The sequence below is a fragment of the Panthera tigris genome, chromosome D4 (assembly GCF_018350195.1).
Source record: "Panthera tigris isolate Pti1 chromosome D4, P.tigris_Pti1_mat1.1, whole genome shotgun sequence".
Classification (NCBI taxonomy): Eukaryota; Metazoa; Chordata; class Mammalia; order Carnivora; family Felidae; genus Panthera; species Panthera tigris.
The window spans coordinates 66,146,017-66,171,501 of NC_056672.1; the positions used below are offsets into that span (position 1 = coordinate 66,146,017).

Below are 25,485 nucleotides of genomic sequence, written 5' to 3' on the forward strand. Positions count from 1 at the left end.
ACGCCTACTCTAACTTGGTGCTACCCTACAGTGTATTAATTTAGCCACAGGGACTTGTAAGAGAGCAGAAACTATCTTTATTCCCAGTGTCTGTTAAGTGACTGGAACTTATTATGTCCTCAGTAAATATTTTTAATATGAATGACTTAATACTCGTTTATTGTTTTTTGTGGACTATCCTGTGCGAGAAAGTTTAGTTCAGATCCAATATGGCTATGTACTGAGAGACCTGGCGAACTTGTTGCCTTTTTCCTATTTTGGGCTCTTCATAAAAATTTCGACTCGGGGTGCATTTCATTAGGCTGTTTCCTTCAAGGCTCAGTTTCATCAGCAAAATGGGGCCAGTAGCAACAGATGCTTGTTTCTCCCGTTTTCTATCACTCACTCCTTCTCCTGGGAAGGTTTATTGTGTACACTTTCCTCTGGCTAAAAAGCAACCGTGGGGGCAGTGAGATGCCTTTACGGTCTTCGGGTGGCGCGTCCAGTGGGGACAGCGAGCAACTCCTCATGCCTCGCCCGTGCCTCCCACGTCCGGAAGCAATCCGGCCCCATTTCAGCGGCGAGCCTGCTCAGCCCCTGCGAGCCTCAACCCCGAGCGACCTCTTGTTCCGAGGCAGCGCTGTGCCTCGGTGCCACCGCTAAATAGGCTCGGCACTGCGCAGGCTCCGACTCGGGCCGAAGGGCCCGGCCTCGTTTTGGCCGCCGCCGCCCGGCTGCCGGCTCGGCGCTGCACTGGGGGCGGGGAGTCTGATGGGAGACGCGCGAGGCGCTGAGGAGGCGGCGGCCCGGGAGAGGGAGCGGGAGAGGGACTGGGCGCGGGAGGCGGGAGGCGGGGGACAGGGGGAGGCGCCGCCGCCGCCGCCCGCCCCTTTCCACTGGGGAGCAGCTGCAGCAGCAGGAGCGGAGCAGGAGCCGCGCAGCCGCCGCCGCCGCCGTGGGATGTGGCCGGCGCCCGCCCCGAGCCGCGCCGCCTCCTGAGTACCCGCCGCCACCCGAGCCGCCGCCGCCGCCGCCGCCGAGCCGTGCGGGGCCAGGCCGCGCCCTCCCCGGGCGCCCGCCGGCTCGCATGCCGAGGGGCTCCGGGGCGTAGCTGCGCGCCCGGCGCCGCCTCCGGGCTCCTCCGGCCCCGCCATGGGCTGCTGCAGCTCCGCCTCCTCCGCCGCGCAGGTGAGGGGCTCCCTCCTCCCGGCCGCCCGCCCGGATGCCTCCCCCGCGCCGCGCAGCTGGTGCCTGCTGCATCCCGCCGCCCGAGAGCCTCCCTCAGCCCACCCTGCACTCCGGAGACCCCCGCCCCCGCCTCTCCCTTGCGCCTGTCCCGCAGGTGCCCCCGCGCTGGCTCCGCGGCTGTCGTCTCGCAGCCACCTCTGCGCGGCCCCTAGTAAGCCCCCCAGCTCTCTCCCTGGCGCGTCTCCGACTTGGCCTCCTCTTCCCAGTCACACCTGAGCGGCCCGTCCCGCCCGCCTGCAGGTAGAAGCAACACAGGCGCCTCCTCTCTGCCCCAGGTGGCACCCGGTTCCCTCGTCTTCTGGGCCTTGCGCCTCTCTTCCCATCTCCTTGGAGTCTCCCCTTTGCCCATCCACCGGCTGTTTTCTGTGCTCCGTGGCGGAGTACCTCCAGCACGGGCTCTTCACCCTTCTTCACCCCTTTCCAGTTTCTGCTCCATTAGGTATTCTGTCCCTTTCTCTTGCCCGCCGCCCCCGACACCAGGTTCAACTGTTTTAAGCGAGTCCGGGAGCCCTTACACGGCCCACGTCCCAGATCCAACCCGCTCGCCTTGCACCCCATCCCCCCTTTGTGCCTTGACCCCGGGCACCGCGGCCTCTCCGCACACCGAGGCCCCTGCGGGAGCGCTGAGACTAGGCTGGGAAGGAGATTGGGCACCTGGTGGGTGACGGGAGCGTTACGGAAACTCCCTCTTTGTTGCCAGTGTAACAGGAGGAAGAGGTGCCGAATTTAGTTTTTCTGTGGGCACTGGCTGAATGTTGTCGCTGAGGGCTGAGATGCAGAGATTTCTCCCAGCGTCTACCCTGCCCCCATCCAAATTTCGCTAACCTCCCTCTCCCTTTGCCGATCCGAGCCCTTAACCTGGATGGAAATGTTTAGACAACTGTATAAGGATCAAATGTAATAGAACTTGACTGCTGGCCACTAATAACTGAGAGGACCTGTTTGTAAATTACCTAATTTAGTGGATTAGTGAGTGTATTTACAAATACGATAAAAAGCAATCAGGAATACTGCATCAAACTGTCTGGTGGTGGTGTATGAAAAATAGGCTCTGACAATGCATGGGATGTAATCTCACAGTTTCATTAGCGTAGAATTTAACTGTGGTCTTTGATTTGTTTGTTTTGGGGGAGACAAGGGCTCTTGTTTTTAGAAATAAAGGCTGGTTGGTTTTTGGTGAAGAAAAATGCTAGTTTGGAAAAAAAAAAAAATTCCTCCAGAGATCTAGCATCTGTGGTAATGCCAGAAGTGTTTTGCTGCTGCTAAATGACTATATATAACTCAGTTTTAAATAACCTGCATACTTGTTCTGAAAATCTGAGATCTGTTAGAAAATGACTAGAATTGCAGATGAATGGAGGACATTTATGTTTTATCAAGTATCCAACCTATTTGTCCAGTTCTTTTTTGGAGTGTTTGCTTACCCATGTTTTTTCCACCCTCACCACCCGCCCGGGATCGTGGTCAGGCTGATTGGTTTAGTTAGTTAAACCTTCCCATTCATTTGGAATAACAAAACTACATGTAGTGATGTTAGGAAGGAGCGGTCGATAAACCAGGGTTTTCATATTAACAGTTAAAGATGTGGGATTACACAATACCTTTCAACTGGTTAGGGAGTTTTGGGGGAGGGGGGAATCTAGTTGAGTGCTATTCATTTAACATTTACTTACATATTATTTTCGCCAAAAAAGGTGTTTTCATACTGTTTTCTTTTAAGCACTGGGTTACTTTACATCTTCTTTTGGTGGTGAAATGCCTTTAAAGACAGGAAATTATTGATAGTTTATGGATGGCTTGAGCAGTTAAAATTGGGAGGGATGGATGCTGGACCAAAACTCTGCTTTAATCACAGGTCTTGAATTTGGCTAGCTCCACATCTTACTTTTCGGAGTGCTGTCTGTCACATGCATTTTCTTTGCTGTTTCTTCCTTTTGCAGCCACTGCTTCCTTCATGCCATGTTCTACAGACAAGATGTATGTCATGCACCCTGAGGGGTGCATTTTTTTTTTTTCCTGTAGATTCCTATAACCAATTGGCAGCTGTCACATGCCTTTAAGTTCAGCTTTAGGGACTTGTAGTGTTCAGTGGAGCATTGAGGAGCAGGTTTTGTGCCAAAGAGCTTGTCATTTTTTTTTTTTTAATTTGATATTTTGGCATTGTTCTTCATTTGTGAAATGTTACCAATCTGCTGGCATTTTAATGCCCCTTTCAGGAGTATCCTCGGTTTTAGAATAATATGTCTGTCTATGTTGTGTTGAAACAAAACAGGGATGCAACTTCACATCACTTTGAACCTGTGTTAGAGGCCTCGATTGATTGTATTTTTAGGCAGAATGTGTTTCTTTCATCCTTTCTACTGGATTGTAAGCTTCTTGAGTATAGGAACTGCTTTTGTTTTGTTTTCTCCATCTTTGTATCCATTGCAGTGCCTCACCATACCTTGTACAGAATAGTTGCTTAGCTGTAGTCAGTAAACAGAATGTATCTACACACATTTGAACATCTGGCTGGCAAGTAACATTAAATATGAGTCCAGCCCTGACCCATGTGCTGTTTGACTTCCTTGGGCTGGTTGACTGATTCCACCAAGCCATCCTCTTTGAAGCTCAAATTTAAACTGTTTAAGTTAAAATTGACCTGCCTTTCCTACATTCCTTCCTACTCTATCAATGGTACCATCAGTTTGCAAAATTGAGCAGGCTTTTCCTTTTCTCCTGGTGCTCTGCTCAGTGCCTATATTTTAGTTGGAGCAGTGGCTGTAACATCTTTAAAAAGCTTGTCTGCAAACTCTAATGATAACCTGCATAGCACATCAAAACAACGTGCTTCGGGGTACTCTGCGGTTCAGCTTAGCTTTTTCTCAGTGGTATCGTCAGCAATTTTAAAGCCCTGGCAGGTTTTATCAATGTAAATATAGTACCTTTCCTTTTTGTAGTAGGGATTCGCTTTTGAAATGTAATTTATTTTTCCTCATAGTCCCTTGCTATGTTGTAGACTCTCATAAAAGAGTTTATGGTCTTCCCAACTGTTTCATCTCTTGTAATCTGTCCTGGTGTTATTTCCATTTTCTTGTCAGTGTCTGGATATCATAATTTGCCATCGAAACAATTATCCTGTTTTAGGATTTAGATCAAAGAAGTGTCACATTCTATACTAACTTACATTTCATTGCTGAAGGAGCAAATTATTGGCAAAATAATTTGTGCTGTATTAGGTACGTACATCTAAGAATCTTAAGAATATGTACCGAGTCAAGGACTTATAGAACTCTTAATTACGATTTTTATTAGTGACCACTACAAGTTATTTGCAGATATTAGAAACTGCTCAAAACAAGCCAACCCCTGATAGCCTTTGCCTAAAAATCTCTTTGAAGGGAACATAAAAGTGAGATAGTCTTGAGTTTCTTTTTACAAGCACTAATCTTCCCTAAGACTCTTAAAATTTATTCCCAACTCTCCATAATTCGTTTGTTCTGTTATAACCTGACATAATTTCTATTCTTGTAATGTTAAACTTCAAAGTTCACTTGTAAATCTTCAGATTTATGAAATGTTCTTTCCCATTGACAAACCAGTTTGAATGAAGCAGGCTTTCCAAAGATTACTTAGCAAATTGCTGTAAGTCTTTGTCGTTAATGGCTAGATCATTATTTCTCACAGCAGTGCTTCGGAGGCCAGGAGATTTTGCAAGTGCTCTGAAGTTCTGTGTCCTTTGGTTCTAACCTTAGAAATTGTGAGAAGGATGGAGGAGAATCTTTCTGGTTGAACAAACCACCCCTTGTCTGACTTGAGGAGGAATTGTACTTGTCTACTGTCGTGTTCCATGGTCCTCAAATAGAGAGCTATAAATTTAACTGTCTTTCTCTAGCTCTTAAATCTTGTCTGGGGAGTGATGAAAAACAGTCAAGTGTTTCACTAACACTGGTAAACTTTTGAGTATGTTAACTGTTCCTTAACAGATTTTAATAACCCTGTAGTTTCTGTCTGCTTTGTGGAATTTAAAGTCAGATGGTAAAAATGGCATTTGAAGAGTGTAGTGGGATTTCCCAACAGAAACTAAGTTCCATTAAAATATGTCCAGCAAAGCAGACTTGGTGTGACCGGGATGAAAAAAAAAAAAAAAAGTCATGGCATGGGGGGGCACTTGGGTGGCTCAGTTGGTTAAGCGGCCAATTCTTGGTTTTGGCTCAGGTCATGATCTCACTGTTGGTGAATTGGAGACCCGCATCAGGCTCTATGCTGACAGTGTGGAGCCTGCTTGGAATTCTCTCTCCCTCCTCTTTCTGCCCCTCCCCTGCTCATGCTCTCTCTCTCTCGCTCTCAAAAGAAAAAAAAAAATCATGGCATGAGGACAGTTTTTTCTTCTTCTTTCTTCTTCTTCTTCTTTTTCTTCTTCTTTACTAACTATGCTGTTAGTATAGGAGATCCACTCTTCAAAATATGTAAACCAAAGAATGTCAGAATCGGAAAATACTGTAAAAATGGTAATGCTTTTTGTATAGCTATTTTCCACAGCCATTTTCAAGTTTTAATTTCTATGGTAATTCTGAAGTTGACTGTACTTTCATTTTACAGCTAAGGAAATTGAGACTTGGAGTTTAGGAAACCTTGGTTGAATTCAGAGCTCCTGAGCAACAGATCCAAACTTTAACCCTGGTCTTCTGGATTGCAATCCTGTGTTTCTCAGTTTTCACATGCACGCTTCCTAAATCTTAAATTGCAGCTCACTCTATCTTTAAAAAAGATCCACTCAATAAAATTTTGAATTAAGGAATTTCCAAGTTGAATTCATGCCACCATTTTGAACTTCCTGCTGTTCCTGTCTGTGGAACAACATCATATAATATAGCAAAACTAGTCTAGCTAGAATGTTCTCAGACTTAACAAATACTATCAAATACTATTTGATGTGTTAATCCTATCATTTAGAAGTGTTATTGGCTTGGGAGGATATTTATAACAACACATTGTATATTCTACTGGTGATTGGTTAATAGCTATTTTTCTAGATATCCCTCTACCCTTCCTCTCCTACCTTCCAAGAAGAAAGAAATATTTCCATTTTGTAACTTTGGCCCCGATTTTTGGGACTTTGGGGGATAGTAGAGATAAACCAGTGCTATTATCTCACTTTCCTGTTGAGCTAAACTATAATTTAGAGCTATGAAGTACTCTGAGGTCAGAGAAATCCATTATGAGGTAGTTGGGACTAGAAACTAGTCTCTTAATCTCTTGATCTTTCTGTAGTATAGTTAATTCTTAATGTTTTAAGTCTTATCTTTGCAACCTTAGCTGTACATTGGAAACGCTTAGAGAACTTTAAAAAACAGTGATGCCTGGGTCCTGCTCCCAGAGATTCTGATTTCATTGGTTCAGGGTCACTGCCTGGGCACCAAAATTTTTAAAAGTTCCTCTGATAATTCTCCTGTGCTGCCGAGGTTGAAAACCACTGCGAACATACCCTTTCTTTAGGTAACTGCATCTCCTCTTACGGTTTCAGTTACAATCTGTATGCTGACAATTCCCAAACTGAATTACTCAATTGGAAGAAACTCTGTCCTGGCCTCTGATCCTAATATCCAACGGACTACTTAGCATTTCCACTAGAATATCTTACAAGCAACTCAAACTCAGCATGTCAGAAACTGAACTCAAAATTTGCACACATACACATGTCTTTTTCAGTATCTCTGGTTCACTGAATGATACCAGTATCCTGGTGTGGAAACTGGAAACCTGAGACATGCAGGAGCCCACCTGTCATTCTTCTGTATCTTGTGACCACATTTTGCTTATTTTACCTTCTAAATTCTATCGCCACCACCACAGTCTAAGCCTCCGTCATCTCTGGCCAGAAACTCTCTCCTGGATCTCCATGTATTATTCATGCTCCCTTCAAATTTTTCTCCATATTTCAGTCTTAGTGATCTTTAAAAAATCCAAAGCTGATTGTGTCCCTGTGCTACTTGAAACCCTTTCTTTAATGGTTTCCAGTTGATTTTAGGACAAAGGCCAGAATCTCTGACCTTAGCCAACAAAGTCTTTGTGGGCTGGTCTCCGTCTCTCCTGTGTCGTTGTGCTCTCCTGCCATGTTTCTCCTTATTCTTTGTGGTCCAATCTCACAGATTCTTCAGTAGATTGTATTCCTTCTCCTTTTAGGACTTTTTCCACCTGCTATTCACTTGTCTGGAAGACCGTTTTCTCCCTGGCCTTTGGTGGGCTGCTACTCATCCTTTAAATTTCCAGCCTTAAAGTCAGTTCAGTTCTTTGGAAAATGCTCCCTTGATGCTTCAAACCATGCTATGTCTCCTTATTAAATTCTCATAGCCTTATGTATTTTCCCTTTGAGTGCTTAAAGCAATAAATAATTATACAGTTGATATTGTCTGGTCCATTGGCAAAACTATAGTCCATGGACCAAATTGGGCCAACTTCCTGTTTTTATATGGCTTGCAAGCTAAGAATGCTCAAAATAGTGTGTGTATGTATTTATGCATATATATGCAAATATGTATAATATATATTTAATAAAAAAGGTCAATGCATGATAAATTTATTTAGTAAAGGTTGTATGAAATTTGACTTTTAATTGTCCACAAAGCTGTTTTTTTTTTTTTTTTAAGTTTATTTACTTATTTTGAGAGATGCAGAGACAGCATAGCATGAGTGGGTGGGGGGGGGGGAGGGGGGGTGGGTGCAGGGAGAGAGAGAATCCCAGGCAGGCTCTGTGCCGCCAACATTAGAGCCCAATGTGGGGCTTGAACCCACGAAGCCACGAGATCATGACCTGAGCCAAAACCAAGAGTCAGAAACTTAACCAACTTGGCCACTCAGGCGCCCCTGTCCCAAAGTTTTTTTGGACATGATCCCGTTTATTTGTTTATATATTGTCTGTGGCTGCCTTCATGCTATGGCAAGCTTGAGTAGTTAGTTGTGACAGAGACTTTCTGGCCCACAAGTGTAAATATTTACCCTGTGGCCTTTTACAGAAAATGTTTGCTGACCCCTGGTCTAGACTGAGCTGACAAAGAGCAGGACCATGTCTGTTTTGTTCATTGCTGTTATTCTCTATGCTAGGCTGGTCCCTGGTACATGATAGGTGCTCAGGGAATGTTTGAACAAATTAACAAACGTTTTCTTTCCTTCCATGGATGGATGTGGATGAACTCCTACCTTAGTAATTCTGATGTTTTAAAATTCAATACAAAAAAATGTTTTTAACGGGTTAAATACTTTCAAAGAAGGTTCTCAGCATCTTCAACATTCTTAAGCGGCTTGTTTGTTGCAGGTGTATATCTCAAGTGTGAAGCAAGCAGACTTACAGAGGTGTGGTGCAAATTCCTAGGTCAAGGTGGATGGGAAAAGACTGGTCCACTCAAATAATGGACCAGTTGGATTTACAGTGCTGATGTTTTTATAGCAGGCACAAATGGATGGGACTTTATGTGTAGTGTTATAAAGAAAAAGTGTTTGGACTGGTGAAAACTTCAGTCATTAGAGAGGCATTGTTATTTCTACTGTGGGAATTCACTCTGGAAATGGTTGAAGTTTCTGGCACGGTAATATTTTTTCCCTTTTAGTACTTTTTGTTTTCTCATGTATTTGGAATATAGCATAGCATTATACTCTAATTTTGAATTTATGCATTGTATCAAACTTGGTACTCTTTCAAAAGGTGATTTTTGAAGGTAATTTGCATTTTTCAGTATCTTTTAATATAGTTAGTGGTGGTGGGGGGTCTTATTTTATTTATTTTTATTTTTTAATGTTTATTTATTTTTGAAAGAGAGAGAGAGACAGAGTGCCAGGGGAGAGGAGCAGAGAGAGAGGGAGACACAGACTCTGAAGCACGCTCCAGGCTGTGAGCTGTCAGCACAAAGCCCGATGCGGGGCTCGAAGTCATGGAACTGTGAGATCATGACCTGAGCTGAAGTCGGACGCTCAACCAACTGAGCCACCCAGGCACCCCTTAGTTTTTTTTTTTCCTTTGATAGACTCTTTTTGATTTCATATCAGTTGTGTAATAGGATTTACTCAAAAAACAGTTGATAAACCACTGGAATTTATTTTTTGTGTGAAAATAATATTACTCTTTTTAGCTGTTCTCTACAACATCCTACAACCAACTATTTAGACACTTATTTAGTAAGGAAATTCTTAAAAACCATTTTTAGTCTGGGGTGCCTGGGTGGCTCAGTAGGTTTAAGTGTCCCTCTCTTGGTTTCCATGAGATCAGGCCATGATCTCATGGTTCATGAGTCGAGCCCCACATTGGGCTCTGCACTGACAACATGGAGCCTGCTTGGATCTTTCTCTCTCTGCCGCTCCTCTGTTCATGCTCTCTTTCTATCTCTCAGAAAAAATAAAATAAAAATCTTATTAAAAAGAGCCATTTTTAGTCTAATTTTTAAGGTTGCCATATATACTGGAAATTGTTAAACAGTAAGTGTTTGATTTCTGGATACATTTGTATAATGTAAAAATAGCAAACAAAAATAAAAGTTGAAAATAGATGGTTATTTCTAGATGTTGAAGTAGCAGTGAAGGTATAAAAGTTTGCTTTTTTTCTGTAGCATGTGATGATGATAATGATCCTGTAAGATTTTTCATTATGAACTTCTTAAAGTGATTCAGCTGTAAGAAATAAAGAAACCTTAACTCTAAATAGCTAAAACATTAAAGGATTAGTCTCACATAAGGTGAGAGGTACAGTGGCTTCTGGGTTGGTTACTTTAGTGGCTTGATGATGTCACCAAGGATCTGAGTTTTTTCTTTGCTTTTTTTTTTTTTTTTTTTTTTTTTTAATAATTTTAAGGATGACCGCTTCTCACCTATTTGCCCTCAGGATTCCAAGATGCATGTGGCTCTTTCTGCCTTCTTTTGCTGAGCTGACAACTTCCAGGGGTTTTCCTTTAGTAGAAGTTACGGAGGGCCGCATACTCATCCCTAGACAATTTCTAGTAAGGGAGAGGCAAAGAACCCTGTAATTGGCTTAGACTAACCAGGATTTCCCTGAGTCCAGTGGAGGGCGGGGCAACACCAGAACAAAATTAGAACGCCAACAGCGGTGAGGAGGGTGGGGATGGTGACTCCACAGTCTGCCAATAGTACCTGTTACATAGTTTTGCTATTTTTCTTCTGCCTATAAAGTCACACCTCTGCAGTGTTTCCTAACATTTTACTTATAGCTCCATTATAAGACTTTTCACAGTTCAGAGCTGAAAGTCACACAATTATCTTCCTGTTCTCCCAGTAATACTGCTCAAGCCACTACAGAAGTCCTCGTCTAGCTCTTTCCCCCACCCTACTGCCTGTTTCCTGTTCTGAGCTTCAGGATAAAGAAGACCATTTAAGGTTGGGATCATGGTTAAGTAGCTAATTAATATTCTCACAGTTAGTGATCCCCAAAAGAATCTTGTGGGTTAGTTTAACCTCTTCCCTGTAGATCTCAATTTCTTTTCTGCCTCTTCTAACCTCTCACTTCTGTGTGTATTTATCTCTATTTGGTACTCATGTATCTTCCCCAAAATTTTCTTTTTCCTTCCTATTCTTCTCACCCCTCCCTGATGCACTTAAGGAGTCATAATACTGAGTGGGATATACTACGATAGAGAAGGAAAAAAAGAGAGTATCTTTTTTTCTTTCTTTTTCCCCCTCCTGTTTAATTTCTTTCTTTTTTTTGTATAAACAATAATAAAACTGAAGATTCACATCATTCTTTAGAATATCTATGATATAAAGAGCTCATAAAAAATGCAACAAATAGCTCATTTACAGAAGAGGAAATAGTAAACTAATATGTAAATGTGTTCAATTTTGCTGATAATCAAATTAACCGAAAGCACAGAGACACTCTTACACCTGCAACTTTGGTAAAAGTTAACAGAATATTAATTGCTCATGTGGTTTTGACTCAAGTGTACTTTATTGATTTGCTGAATAAATTGGAATGACTCTCTTGGGACATTGTTTGATGACATACATTAAAAGCCATAAAAAGCAGTTGACATCCCTTATTTAGCAATCTAAACGTACAGTAAATGCTATATGCAAGAATCTTTCCATTTAGCATTATCTATAATAGCGAAAGAGTTTAATTTTAAGCAAAATAGTTTTGGTGTAAAATTTCTTTTTTAGTATAAAATTCAGTTGTACTTAGACTATTGTATGTGTCTCATTTTCCATCCCGCCCTTAATGATCCCGTCCTTAATGTGTAAGTGGCCTTCTACCTTCCTTGTAAGACATCCTTTCTGTTGTGTTACTCTACAGGGCTGTTAGAATCCATAGAATTGAACACCATCTTATACTGATTGTGGAGTGTGGACCGCATAGCCAGACGACATGGGTTTGAATCTCAGCACTGTCACCAGCTGGGTTATTTGGGCCACATTCTTTAACATTTGGTGCCTCACTTTTCCTAGATGTAGAATGGGAACGATAATAAAACCTATCTCATAGGCTTATAGCAAATTGCACAATCTGTGAAAATATCTCAGACATTATGATATTAATGGAAACTAAATCTGGCAGATGTCCTTGTATCCATTAAGCCTCCCCTAAAAAGAATCCTCTTTGGGTTTTGGAAAAGTGACCCTGACTTTCAGAAATTTTAAATTGTGTCAGGAAGGTGAGTGCTAAGGGTGAAATAAATAGCAATAATAACGAGAGGCTAAATTGGGTGCTTAGGAATTTAGGGAATGGGGAAACCAAGAAAGAATGGACTAGTTGGTTGAGAGGGCTTCCTGAAATGACCCTGGATCTAGCCTTGAAGGATGGGATTTTATTTATTTATTTATTTATTTATTTATTTATTTATTTATTTATTTATTTATTTATGTTTGCTTATTTTTTGAGACAGAAAGAGAAACAGCACGAGCAGGGAATGGGCAGAGAGGGAGGCACAGAATCCAAAGCAGGCTTCAGGCTCCGAGCTGTCAGCGCAGAGCCCGATGTGGAGCTCGAACTCACAAATCACAAGATCATGACCTGAGCGAAAGTCGGACACTTAACCGACTGAGCCACCCAGGTACCCCGAACAATGGGATTTAGAAAGAGTGGGAGAGTAGATAGATTTTAGTAGAAAGGTGGGGGGGCATTCCAATGAAAGGGACACCTTGAACAGAAAGACAAGGAAGCCTTTAACTTACTGCATGTCCTATGTCCGCATGGAAAGGAGACCTGGCTAGAGTAGACAGAAGAGATGTTACATGTAGGGAAGGCATTAATATTTGAAGGCGAAGGAAATAGGCAGCCATGGAGGGTTTTTTAGCGTGACTTAAGGAAGATTAATCTGACAGTCTTGCCTGTACTTGAATTGGGAGAAAGGGAAACAGCTGGCACCCAGGAAGCTGTTCACTAACTTGGACCAGTGTTTCTCAAACGGGAAGCAGAAGAGATACTATAGAATTGAAATAGGATAGACTTTCCTGACTTATCTGGGTATGCCCTCATAAAACCAGTTTAGAATGCCATGTAATGGAAGAAGGGTATTATAATTGATAGGCATCCCAAGTAGAGATGGAGAGTAGTATGTGGGGGAAGGAAAGATGAATTTAATTTTGTGTGAACTGAGTTTTGATACCTCCATGTAGCTGGCAATTTCCCATAGGCAATGGAAGACCCAGAACTGGATTTCAGATAATGCTTTAAGTCATGTGCATACATAGAGATGCTTTTGGGATGGGTGATCTCTGAGAGGAAGGAAAAGGCATGAAAAAGGACGGCAGACAACTAGGGAATGAGTAATGACTGCTTATTCCCTATCTGCTCTCATAATAAATTTCATTTTATTCTCACAACTCTCAGAGGGGTACCAGTGTTAGCCCCATTTTACAGATTAGAAAGCTGAAGCCACGAAAGCATAGGCAGTTTGCCCAAGTTCCCCCAAGAGTAAAGCCTGTAGGAGTTCAAAGCATGTACATTTCCTACTGCACTACTTTCCTTTTCCTTTGCTGGACTGAAGACTACTACATTAGAATAGTATTTAAATGTACCTCAGACACCACTTTTCTGTCACCTAGAGTCAGAGTTTGCGTGTACTGTTTACCCTCGCTTTAAAGTTGTGTGTGTGTCAATGGAGTACTGCGTGGCAATGAGAAAGAATGAAATATGGCCCTTTGTAGCAACGTGGATGGAACTGGAGAGTGTGATACTAAGTAAAACAAGCCATACAGAGAAAGACAGATACCATATGTTTTCACTATTATGTGGATCCTGAGAAACTTAACAGAAACCCATGAGGGAGGGGAAGGGAAAAGAAAAAAGAAAAAAAGGTTAGAGTGGGAGAGAGAACCAAAGCATAAGAGACTCTTAAAAACTGAGAACAAACTGAGGGTTGATGGGGGGTGGGAGGGAGGGGAGGGTAGGTGATGGGTATTGAAGAGGGCATCTTTTGGAATGAGCACTGGGTGTTGTATGGAAACCAATTTGACAATAAATTTCATATATTGAAAAAAAAATAAATGTGTGTGTGTGTGTGTGTGTGTAGGGGAGGGTGTTGGTTTTAAATCAATGCACCCCAAACTAGAGGTCCGGGGTGACAGTTTGGAGCAGAGTCTGTGGTCTGTTTTAAGTGGTGGTTATAAATCTCAGGCTCTAGGGACCCTTAACTGCTGTGCATTTCCTCTTGGGCCCTTGTACAGTTTCTTCTAAAATCGTAAGTCTGAAAGGACTATCATGGCAGTAAGTTTACTAAATGTGACTGTAATGGTGTCCTTTTCCCCAGAACTCAGATTCTTTTTTTTTTTTAAGTTTATTTATTTTGAGAGAGAGTGTGAGCAGGGGAGGGGCAGAGAGAGAGAGCGAGAGCGAGCGAGAGAGAAAGAATCCCAAGCAAGCTTTGCACTGTTAAGGCAGAGCCCAATGTGGGGTTCAAACTCACGAACATGAGCTCATGACCTGAGCCGAAGTCAAGGGTTGGACACTTAACTGACTGAGTCGCCCAGACGCTCCCCCCACCCCCATAACTCAGATTCTTGAGAATGTAGTTTTAAATAAAGAATATATGTTTATTTAGTCAGTCTTTGGAGATCCATGGCCTCCAAAAGGGTTAATGTAATTGATGCAGGTATTATTTAATACTGAGTACCAACAAGGCTCTGGAGAGCACTAAGAAAGGAAAGGGTGAAGAAAATGGCCATGTTGAAGTTGACTTTGTAGCACAAATGATTAGTATGCACATTAGGATCAAATTACAAAGGTAGAGATTTTCACCACCAGGGCACAAGTTGGATTTTTTTTTAAACGAAATTGTACTTAACAACTCAGCATATTGAAGAGTTTTATTCCTTGCTTGCTAGGCTCTGATGTTTTTTCAAGTCTATTTTGCATGTGATTTTGTATTTTCATGACAAGTCCAAAAACATCAAGCATTGAATGAAAATTCCGAAGATACCAAGTTTCTAGGTCTAGCATATTAAATATATTTTGAAACTAACCATACTTGTACATCAAGAAAAAAATTTTGGGATAGACACTGGTGGTTGAAATAGATTTCAGTTATGAAAGTTTGCAAATAATACTTTAATATTTTCATTTTAAAAGTGAATGCAATTCTATTTTGTGGTGATGATTTTTTTAATTATTTTTTTAACATTTATTTATTTTTGAGAGACAGAGCATGAACAGGGGAGGGACAGAGGTGAGAAGGAGACACAGAACCGGAAGCAGGCTCCAGGCTCTGAGCAACCTGTCAGCACAGAGCCGGATGCGGGGCTTGAACCCACGAACCTTTGATCGTGACTTGAGCCAAAGTTGGACGCTCAACTGACTGAGCCACCCAGAAGCCCCTGTGGTGATAATTTTTAAAGGTTTATAGTTTAGTCTGAGAATGTGAGCCAAGAGCAAGTAGAAAGGCATGTTTCTCTTGAGGTAGTAAGGAGCAAACAGAACAGGGAGCTCAGAGGCAGGAAGAACACTTTCCCCTGATCTGCTACTTACTGGGCTCTATGTTCCATGGCTGGTACTATGTTCCATGGCTGGTGCTGTCTCTCTGCCCCTCCCCCGCTTGCTCTCTATCTCTCTCTCTCAAAAAAAAAAAAAAAAAAACAACCATTTTTTTTTAAATATTAGCAGAACAATGTAAATAAATTTCAAGTCACTCAAGTATATTGTGATAATATAAAAGCCTTCATGTGAATGGTTTCTCAGATTTGTATTTGAGATCTCCCAAGAAGTAAGGGAAGGGTTAATAGTTCGAGAAAGGGCCCTTTAAGTTTGTAACTTGGGAATCTGGACTACTGTGAGGCCAGCTGGGCCAACAGAGAGGGAACCAGCCATTTGTGCTTGAGGGTTTTCTTCTCCTCTCCCCTGGGTCTGCTGCTGAGACCTGAGGGACAGCTACCATTTTAACTTAACACTCCAAATGGCCATCCAGAGGTGGGACCTGGTGATTGAATGCTGTCTTGTTGGAGAAAGAATTGAAAGTGGAGATGATGTTATGGGGGCTAAGCAAATAATAGATCCTCAATAAGTGCTTATTGAATATATGTGATGGGGGGATGGGATATTCAGAGACTAACAGTTTAGGATGCTAATGATACCTGTCAAAATTACTATTAAATATAATCTATGGTGGAGGGAAATGGGAATGAACCTAAAAATTACAATACGCCATTAGTTGAATTTTTTTGTTTTGTTTTTAATGTTTATTTATTTATTTTGGGGAGGGGGGGAGGCAGAATCGGAAACAGGCTCTAGGCTCTGAGCTGTCAGTACAGAGCCCCACGTGGGGGCTCAAACCCATGAGTAGCGAGATCATGAGCTGAACTGAAGTCAGATGCTTAACTAACTGAGCCACCCAGGCACCCCTGAAATGTTTGTTATGAGTTAATTCTAGTGATTGTGAACCTAACCTTGTTAGCATGTATTTCTTCATTATAACGAAGTCTTGGTGAAGACATTAATATTAGCTAGTCAGGGGGAAAAAAAAGAGCACATCATAAACTAGAGACCTCCCGGCTGGTACACACCTAAGTATGCTAGGTAATCAGCACTGGTTGATAGATTTATGAGAAATGGAGGCTTCTCTTCCCTTCTGCCTCTCCCCTTCCACTCCCTCCCCCCTCTCCCTTTTTTGTTTTTACTGGTTCACATTGCAGAATGCATGATGGAAGCTCTTCTAGCCCATCTTCGCAATTCTTGTCTGGGAGCAGAGTGGGTAGAGCTACACATCCTATATATTTTGTTCAAAGTGTGACCGGAAGGCTGGAAATTAGCACAGTAAAAATGACCCCTGCCCGTGACTGCGGCACAGGAACAAGGAAACTCCGGGGGCAGTGGGAAAGCATTGAAAAGAAAAAAGTAAAAGCATCAAGAATGTTGGTAAAATAAAGAGGAAATTCCACGCCAGTCACATTCTTGGTTTAGTGTAATGTTGACTGGCAAGGGTGCTGCTCAGGCTACTAAGTACGGCTTTAACCAAGAATGAGACTTTTCTTCTTGAAGTATGCAGTCTACAGAGGGGTGTAGGGGCTTCCACAGTGGTGGAGTATATGTGCATCTCTCTTTCTTTCTTTCTTTGTTTAAAAAAATTTTTTTAATGTTTGTTTATTTTTTGAGAGAGAGAGGGGGAGACAGAGCGTGAGCAGGGGAGGGTCAGAGAGAGAGGGAGACACAGAATCCGAAGCAGACTTCAAGCTCTGAGCTATTAGCACGGAGCCCAATGCAGGGCTTGAACTCACGGATTGTGAAGCCAAAGTTAGGCGCCCCACATCTCTATTTCTTAAGCCAAAAGTTACACTCGTTTGCAGTGTGTAAAGCACAGATAATTTCTTGGTAGATTCTAAACTAGTTTTTAAAAATAAGAGCTAATAATACGAAGGGCCCCAAAGGAACATAGACATTATTTTTGAAGTATGATCTGTGTCTATTCTTAACTAGTAAGGGTGGAGTTCAGTAAACTTTGGGATAAATTTACTGTGTCTGTAGGCATGATAGTATTTTATTACACAGTGAGAGGAAAAATACTGTCCTTCACTAGAAAATAAAGCTTCCCTGAAGCCTGTAGGTAGACAAGGCACACTGACTCTTGAAGCAGGTCCCATAGAAAAGATGGTACCTATGGTATGTTTAATATTTTTATTCCGGCATTGAAATGACCAGCATTTAAGCTAAGGTGTGATTTTTGTTCTTTGGTAGCGCAAGTAATTGTATTTACAACAGAGCAAATCAAAGGTGTTTTTTCTGTTGTTCACTAACCTCTGGTGGCTCTTATGCTGCTCATTCACGTGTATTGACTGAAGTCCCAGGTCTCTGTCCTTCTGCCCTGCCAGGAAGCCCAGGTACTCTTGTCTCATACTGGAGGTGTGGTCCCACCCAGAGACTCATACCCGACTGGGTACCGTAAACTGTTTAATGTCCCATGGCCACCGAACCACAGGGCCCCCAGTGTATTCTTCTCTTGTCTCTTATCACTACATCAGACCATCTTTTTTTCTTCCCACTTTCTCCCACTCAGATGGGCATTTTCTCTTCTACTTTGTAAGTATTTACACCTCATCTGCTTCTGAAAATATGTGATTTGTAACCAAATGTAAATATATTTAAGACTTTTGAAATGAAAAGTCAAAGCTAAAAGGCAGAGGTGGTACAGAAGGAAGAGACACCCATGTGCGAAGTGCCTACGCTTATTCACCTACCGGAGTTTCTAGCCCTATTGTAGAATGGTACTAATTCAAAGGAGATTATTACATGGAATCCTTTTACAGAATCCCACAACTGGCAGGCACTTGAGGTCTGCAGCCCAGCCCAAGGGGTCATATCCACTAAGTGGACGTCATTCAGGCTCTGCTTAACTACCTCCATCAGAGAACTCACTGCTTCCTGAGATAGTTAATTCTGCTTTTAGGCAGTTAGTAGAAGTGTCTTCATTTGTGCACGCCTGAGCCCTTATATGTCCATGTAACTTTACTGTTGGTTCTGATTTGGCACCTTTCAGCCAGATAGAATAACTGAACTGAAGATAGAACAAGTGAGATCAGCCTTCAATGTGTGCCAAATTTGTGTGTGTGTATTTGAAACTTAAAAAATCCTTAATTTATAGAACCACTTCTAAAGGTCATGATTCCAGATCCTGTACTATTCTGGGCTCCCCCTCTTTTCCCCTCTTATGCTTTGATTTTTAAAATTTATTTTCCATTCCTATCAAAGCTATATATGCATATATTTTTAAAGAGTCAAACAGTTCTAGCATGATTTTTTTTTAAGTCTCTCCCCCATTTTCTCTTGCCCTGAGGCCATCACTTTCAAATCTTTGAACAAAATCTTTTTGCTTTTCACTCTGTATATCTAATATGCTTATATTGCTGCCTCCTGGTTCTTTGGGTTTTGGCATGAATTTTGGCCTTTGTTATGGACAGTGAAAATTGAGCTGTCTTGGCAACACCATTCTTTGCCCCATGCCATGTGCATTCTTCTTGTCCCCATTACCCTTCTGTGTAGACATATCATAATTTTGTTTGGATCAGTGTCAGTCTTTACATTATGACTACCTAAGTGCTCTTCCCAGGTGAGTCATGTAATATTTCATTAATCTTACATAAGCTTTTGTTGCTCTTGGAGATAATTGGCTTGTTTTGCTATTTATCTGGTTTTCTATGTACTTAACAACTGATCCACCTCTAAATTCTTGCCTAGTTGTGTGAATTTCTTTGAGTCAGCTCAGATACTTCAGATACTCTTTTCAATTGCAGTTTCCCCCCTAGATCTCTCTACCATAGCTCCAATCTGGGCTGGCTACTTATCAGGCCTGCTGCAAAGGTCTTAATTGGAGATTTCCCTTCCTGTCATACTAGGGATTGCCTTAGTCTATTGTGTGTTGGATTCCCAGTTACCTTGATCCCATGTACTTTTAAACAATTTATTTAAACAATTAAAAAAAAAGTTTATGTGGCTTTTTTTATTTCATGAATCTGTGTAAGGGAAATGAAGGAAAGGAGAGAAGAAGGTGAAGTAGAATTGGAGGAAGAAAACATTTTTGCTTTCAGACTACAAGGTCTCCGAAGAGTTCAGAACATGTGTATGCTTGGAATGAGACCAGAGAATCTGGTCACCATGGTGGATTCAAATGCACTTACCTACCTCTGCTCCAAACTCCTTGGCATGGCATAAATACAGATCCAGATCACCAGGAATCTAAGGCGGAGGGATCACTAAGGGCATGGGTGAGAAAAGAGGCTGAAAACAAAAGAATTGGTTGACAGTGTGTGTTAGGAGTAGGTAGACCCTCTGATCTCTTCCCTAGCCAAGCAACTAGATAACATACTGCCTACAATTTTCTATTTTTATGTGTGACCTTAAGGTCTGTGATCCATTTGAGTTCACTTTTGTGGAGGGTTTGAGGTATAGGGTGGGCTTTTTGTTCGTTTGCATTTTTGTATATGGGTATCTCATTATTCCAGTATAATTTGTTGATAATGCTATGCTTTTGGGGCATCTGGGTGGCTCAGTTGGTTAAGCATCCGACTCTCAATTTCAGGTCGGGTCATGATCTCAAGGTGGTGAGATCGAGTACTGTTCGGGCTCCATGCTAAAGGATGAACATTCTCTCTGCCCTTCCCCCTGCCCTGCATGTGCACACATTCTCTCTCAAAAAAAAAAAAGAAAGGAAAGAAAAAGAAATGCTATACTTTTCCACTGAATTGCCTTTGTACCTTTCTCAGGTATCAACCATATACATGTGGGTCTATTTCTGAACTTTGTATTCTGTTTCATTCATCTGTTTTATGGTAGCTTTTTACTATATATTGAAATCAGATAGTGGGATTCAATCAACCTTTTCCTTCTTTTTAAAGAACTCTTTTGGCTGTTATAGTTCTTTTATCTTTCCTTATACATTTTGTTTTATTTTTATTTTTTGAGAGACAGTGCAAGTGGGAGAGGGGCAGAAGGAGAGAGAGAGAGAGAATCTTATGCAAGCTGCATACCCAGCCCAGCATAGGGCTCAATCTCACGACCATGAGACCATGACCTGAGCCAAAATCAAGAGTTGGATGCTTAGCCAACTGAGCCATCCAGGCACCTCCTTCCTTTATATGTTTTAGAATCAGTTTGTCAGTATCTACCAAAAAATCTCTTGCTGGGATTTTGATTTAGCTTGTGTTAAAACTGTAGATCAGTTGGGGCTCCTGGGTGGCTCAGTTGGTTAAGCATCCGACTTCAGCTCAGGTCATGATCTCGTGGGTCTCTGAGTTTGAGCCCTGCATCGGCTCTGTGCTGACAGCTCAGAGCCTGGAGCCTGCTTCAGATTCTGTGTCTCCCTCTCTCTGCCCCTTGCCCACTCATTCTCTGTCAAAAATGAATAAATGTTAAAAAAATTAATAAAAACAACTGTAGATCAATTAAGGAAGAATTGTCAATAGTGAGTTTTCATATCTGTGAATATGGTATAGTTCTCTGTGTATTTAAGCCTATGGTTCTTTTCATCAGTGTTCCTGTTGTGGTCTTTTCTGGGTTGGTTTATTCCATTGATTTGGTAAAATACTCCCCTCTATAGCCTCCTGAGAAAGGATGCTTGTGGTAATTTTTTTTGATACTTTGCATATTTTTATTCTTACCTGATACCTATTTTATATTTGGTTGGATGTAGAATTCTGGATTGGAAATTATTTTCCCTCAGAATTTAAAATGTTTTGTTCTTTTGTTGTCTTTGTCTTTAGGGTGGCTGTTGACTCTGTTGCCTTTCTGATTCTTGATTTTTTAGTATTAAACTTGTTGAATTCTCTCTGGAATCTTTAAGAATCTTCCATGTTCTGACATTTTTCAGTGATGTGTCTTTTGAGGAAGGATCTGTTTTCATCCATTATGCTGAACACCACGAGGTCTTTCAGTCTGGAAATTTGTATTTTGCAGTTGGGAAAATTTTTCCTGAATTTTCTTTGATTCCTTCCCATCTGTTTCCCCGTTCCTTAATTTTCTAATTTTTTTCTTTCATTTCTGAACTCCTTGTCTTCTATACCACATTCTGGTAGATTTTCTCAATTTATCTTTCAGTATTTCCATTGCATTTTTATTTCTGCTCTGAGTTCTTAATTTCCAAGGGTATTTTACTCTTTAAAAAAAATTTTTTTTAATGTTTATTTTTTGAGAGAGAGAAAGACAGACTGCAAGTGGGGGAGGGGCAGCGAGAGAGGGAGACGCTGAATCCGAAGCAGGCTCCAGGCTCTGAGCTGTCAGCACAGAGCCTGACACGGGGCTTGAACTCTCAAACTGCAAGACCAAACTGCATTTTCTGTTCATATATCTCTGTGCAAATTCATGTGCATTTCTTTTAAATTCACTTTTCTATCTGCACCATCTCTTTCTTACAACTTACTTTGTTATGTTGGTCTCTGCATTCATGTTAAAGCTTTTCTTAAATGTCTGGTAATCTTAGCTATCTGTTCATTATTTAAGTACAGTGCTGTAAAAGATTGTTTGAAAATACTGTATTCATTTGGGAATGGTTGACTGGGCTTCACTGTAGAGTGGTCTGTTTCCTTGGGAAATGCCCAGTGTCACTATCTTTTGGACTGGTCAGGTTTTTCCAAAGAAGTCTCTTCCTGTCTTCACTTCCTGAGACAGGAAGGTGTCATTAGTCTGGCTGCCAGAGTTCTGGGACCTAATGGGGAAAAGAAGATTGGGTGGGAGTTGGTCTCAGTATTTAAATATGTAAACTTCTACTTAGGTTTTCTGTTTTCCGTGTGGTGCCCTGCCTGCAACCCTTCTGAGAAGATGAGGGGCAGTTAGCTTCTCAGTTGCACACAGAGTATATCTGCTCTTAAGCGTCCTTTCATTCAGTTTTCCCATTTGATCCCACTGTCCTCTCCAGTTCCAGAGATATGCCACTAATTCCTGAGGTTTGGGGGACTTTTGTGCCATAAATTGGTATGCTTCCTGGCTTTTCCCACTGTTGACTCAGAATTCAGCTTTTTGGAGACTTCTAGGTCAATTATCTCTCCCAAGCTCCAGATATTTAAATCCCTTTACTGTCATTTTAGTGGTGTTTTGGAAGGGAGCAGAGTTAAATGCATGTATTCAGTAAGTCAGCATTTACTGGAAGTACTTTACAAGTCTCTTTCATCTATATGAGTTCTAGTTTAACAGTTTCATTGAAGTGTGGTGCACAGAAAGGAGCTTGCTAAACTAGATGAAGTCAGTCCTTCTGGATTCTTCATGTTGCCTAAGGTGGAATTAGCCTTTCTAAAAACTTCACTTACATTACCTTGCAGTCTACCAAAAGCCCTAAGTCATCTTTTTTCCTGTCCTGATGTTTTTGTAATGTTGGATTTTTAAAACATAAAGACAAAACTTGAATTTCCCTGGGAAATTTAGAACTGTTGATTTTTGCCCAATTTTGTAGACTTTCTTGAATTTTTGGAATTCTGACACTATTATCCAATGTATTTGTTATTCCTTTCTTAAGTTTTTATTTTATTTTGAATTTCTATTATTTATTTTACTTTAAAAATTTTTATTTTAGAGAGAGAGGGTATGTGAGTGGAGGAGAGGGAGAGAGAGAGGAAGAGAGAGAGAATCCCAAACAGGCTTCATGCTCAACACAGAGCCTGATGCGGGGTTTGATCCCATGACCCTGGGATCAGACCTGAACTGAAATCAAGAATTGGGTGCTCAACCGGCTGAGCCACCCAGGCACCCCTATTTTTTATTTATTTACTTTATTTCTTTTGTTTTTATTATGTGATGATTGGGTCAGCAAACCAATTATGTCCTTATATTGTTTTGGGGAAGGGCTTGTGGATTATGGGGTTCACTGTACTGTGGTCTGGCTGAACTGTTTCCTTTGGAAAACCCTGTGTCATTATCTTTAGGCCTTGATATTATTTATCATTTATATATTGGTAAAAATATATTTCATTTCTTTTCAGGACCTCTCTTTAGTTGGTCCGTTCTTTTCTCAAGACTATTTGAGTCATTCCAAATATACTTGATCCTTATGTGAGTCCATTTTCCCCCATCTTATCTTCAGAGATAGTATTAGAGATGGGATCAATACATTTTAGTAAAATTCAGCTATATCATGTTTCCCAGTCTCTACTCCTAATCGCAAACAAGGACATGGCATTAGCTAGGGATGGCTTGCTCAGGTATGTGGGCTGCTCTTACTGTTATTTACCTCTTCTTATTCTCAGAGCCCACAAACCCTCCTTTGTTAATCTGCTCTAGAACTTTACTCGGAGTTGAAGTTATGCTCAGTTGCAAAGTTTGTAGCATTCTCTTTATTCCCCTTTCTAAAAATGAGGATGCTAACATGTTTCTTGCCATGCTTCATTCCTCTGGGTCTCTGCCATTGTGGAGGGCATGTACCTTGTCTGGGTGACCAGGTCATGAACTCTGCCCTGGATGATAGGAGAGGAGGAGTCTTAATGTGTTCTCAGCATACTGCACCTGTCTAATATAGAAGACACTGAGTAAATTGGTTTGAAACAGCTTAGGGCTCTTTTTGGACTCCCTCACTTATTCACCTATTGGGCTTCTGTGTTCACAGTTCAATGTTGAGTCTCATCCTACTAAATCTTGGTGATATCTGTGAGGGTGTACTTTCTTACTTGCATTTGAAGTCACACGATTTATTTAAAAGTCATTTTTTAAAATATTTATTTATTTTTGACACACACACACACACACACACACACACACACAGAGACAGAGCATGAATAGGAGAGGGGCAGAGAGAGACAGAGACACAGAATCCTAAACAGGCTCCAGGCTCTGAGCTGTCAGCACAGAGCTGGACGCGGGGCTCGAACTTACGGACCGCGAGATCATGACCTGAGCCGAAGTCGGACGCTTAACCGACCGAACCACCCAGGCGCCCCACAGTCACAAGACTTATTGAAAAAAGTCTTTGCAGAGTACCTGTTGGTGGTCCAAGCATTATGCTGGCCTTTATAGTAAACAATAAAACAGCTTCTGCTCTCATGGACCCAGTGAGGGAGGAGAGCACTGAAGAAGTGCCAACAGTCAAGTTTGTGCATGACCCATCCTGTGCACGTGTTATATTGACATTAGAGGTCATGTATGTGATACTTCCTTCTCCCTCCCAAATTCTCTCCTAGGACTGCCTCTAGTCTTTCTTTACATATGTCTGGCATGTGCTAACTTTGCTGCCACCACCCTAGTCTAAGTCAACATCGTCTTGTGCTTAGGTACTCTAGTCCTTTTTCCACACATCAACTAACTCAACCCATCTCCCCTGCACCTAGAGCCCTCCAGTGACTTCCATCACATTTCAGTGGGATATCCAGACTTCCTTTCTGCCTTGATCTGGCTCTGCCTACCTCTTCACCTCCCCTCCTACCAGTTTCCATTCATTATGTTCTAGCTGAATTCACTGTGTTTTCAGACATGTCGAGATCTTTCCATGTCAGGGCCTTGCTCTTCTCTCTCCCTGGCTGTACCCTCAGATCTGTCAGGCTTGTTCCCTCGGTTCTGAAATAGCCCTTCTACCCCAACCCTGTCATGTTGGGTTTTTCCCTCCGTCTCCACAAGCACAGGGATTTGTCCGTTTGGTTGGTTGCTGTATCCCCAGTGTTACACCAGGCTGGGCAATTAGGAGATGGTCAATGTTTATTATTGAATGAATGAGGCATTATAGTATCAGTTGACATCATTTCTTCTATCTCTTTATAATTAGTTCAGGGCCCTTTGGATGAGATAGGCCAGTTTCTGAGCAAAAGCATTTTTCCAGACTTAGTAAGGTACCCACTGGTAGAGTAGTTAAGTGTCTTAAAATGTAAAAAACTAAATTCTGTTCTTTGATGCAATTTGTGTAACCAGTTGTAAACTTTGCATATGCTTCATAGTCTCCTCCTGGAGGAATACATTTCTCAGATTTCTGCTGCTAGACATTTTGCATCCTGCAATCTTTTTTTTTTTTTTTTTTTAAAGTACGGTCTCTGCCCTATGTGGAACTCAAACTCAGGACCCTGGGATCAAGAGTCACATGCTCTACTGATTGAGGCAGCCAGTTGCCCCAGTATCCCATAATCTTGATAGGCTTTTTCTTGCCTCTTGGATTCTTCCTGTTGGACTTTGATAGACTTATTAATTTTCTGTGTAGCATGGGATGATGGTTTCCTAGAAGATTCTGTAAATCCTTAGTCTAATATTTATATTATAGCTCCTCTGGTACAAATTTTTCATTCCCTTCTTCCTCTATGTTCCTTGGTATCATTTTATTTAATTTAATTTATTTAAATAAATTTTTATTTTATTTCATTTTAATTAAAATTTTTATTTTTGAGAGAGAACAT

The 25,485-nt window shown here is 41.5% G+C and overlaps 1 protein-coding gene across 3 annotated transcripts in view; it reads left to right on the plus strand.

Annotated features, from left to right (window-relative positions):
* The first annotated feature begins 1,025 nt into the window (after positions 1–1,025).
* SLC44A1 (solute carrier family 44 member 1) overlaps positions 1,026–25,485 on the plus strand; it is a 200,823-nt gene continuing 176,363 nt past the window's right edge. For all 3 annotated transcript variants that reach the window (XM_042963840.1, XM_042963839.1, XM_042963838.1), the window contains exon 1: positions 1,026–1,167. In XM_042963840.1, the coding sequence (XP_042819774.1) occupies positions 1,132–1,167 (36 nt within the window). In that variant the 5' untranslated portion in view covers positions 1,026–1,131. The remainder of the gene's footprint in view (positions 1,168–25,485) is intronic.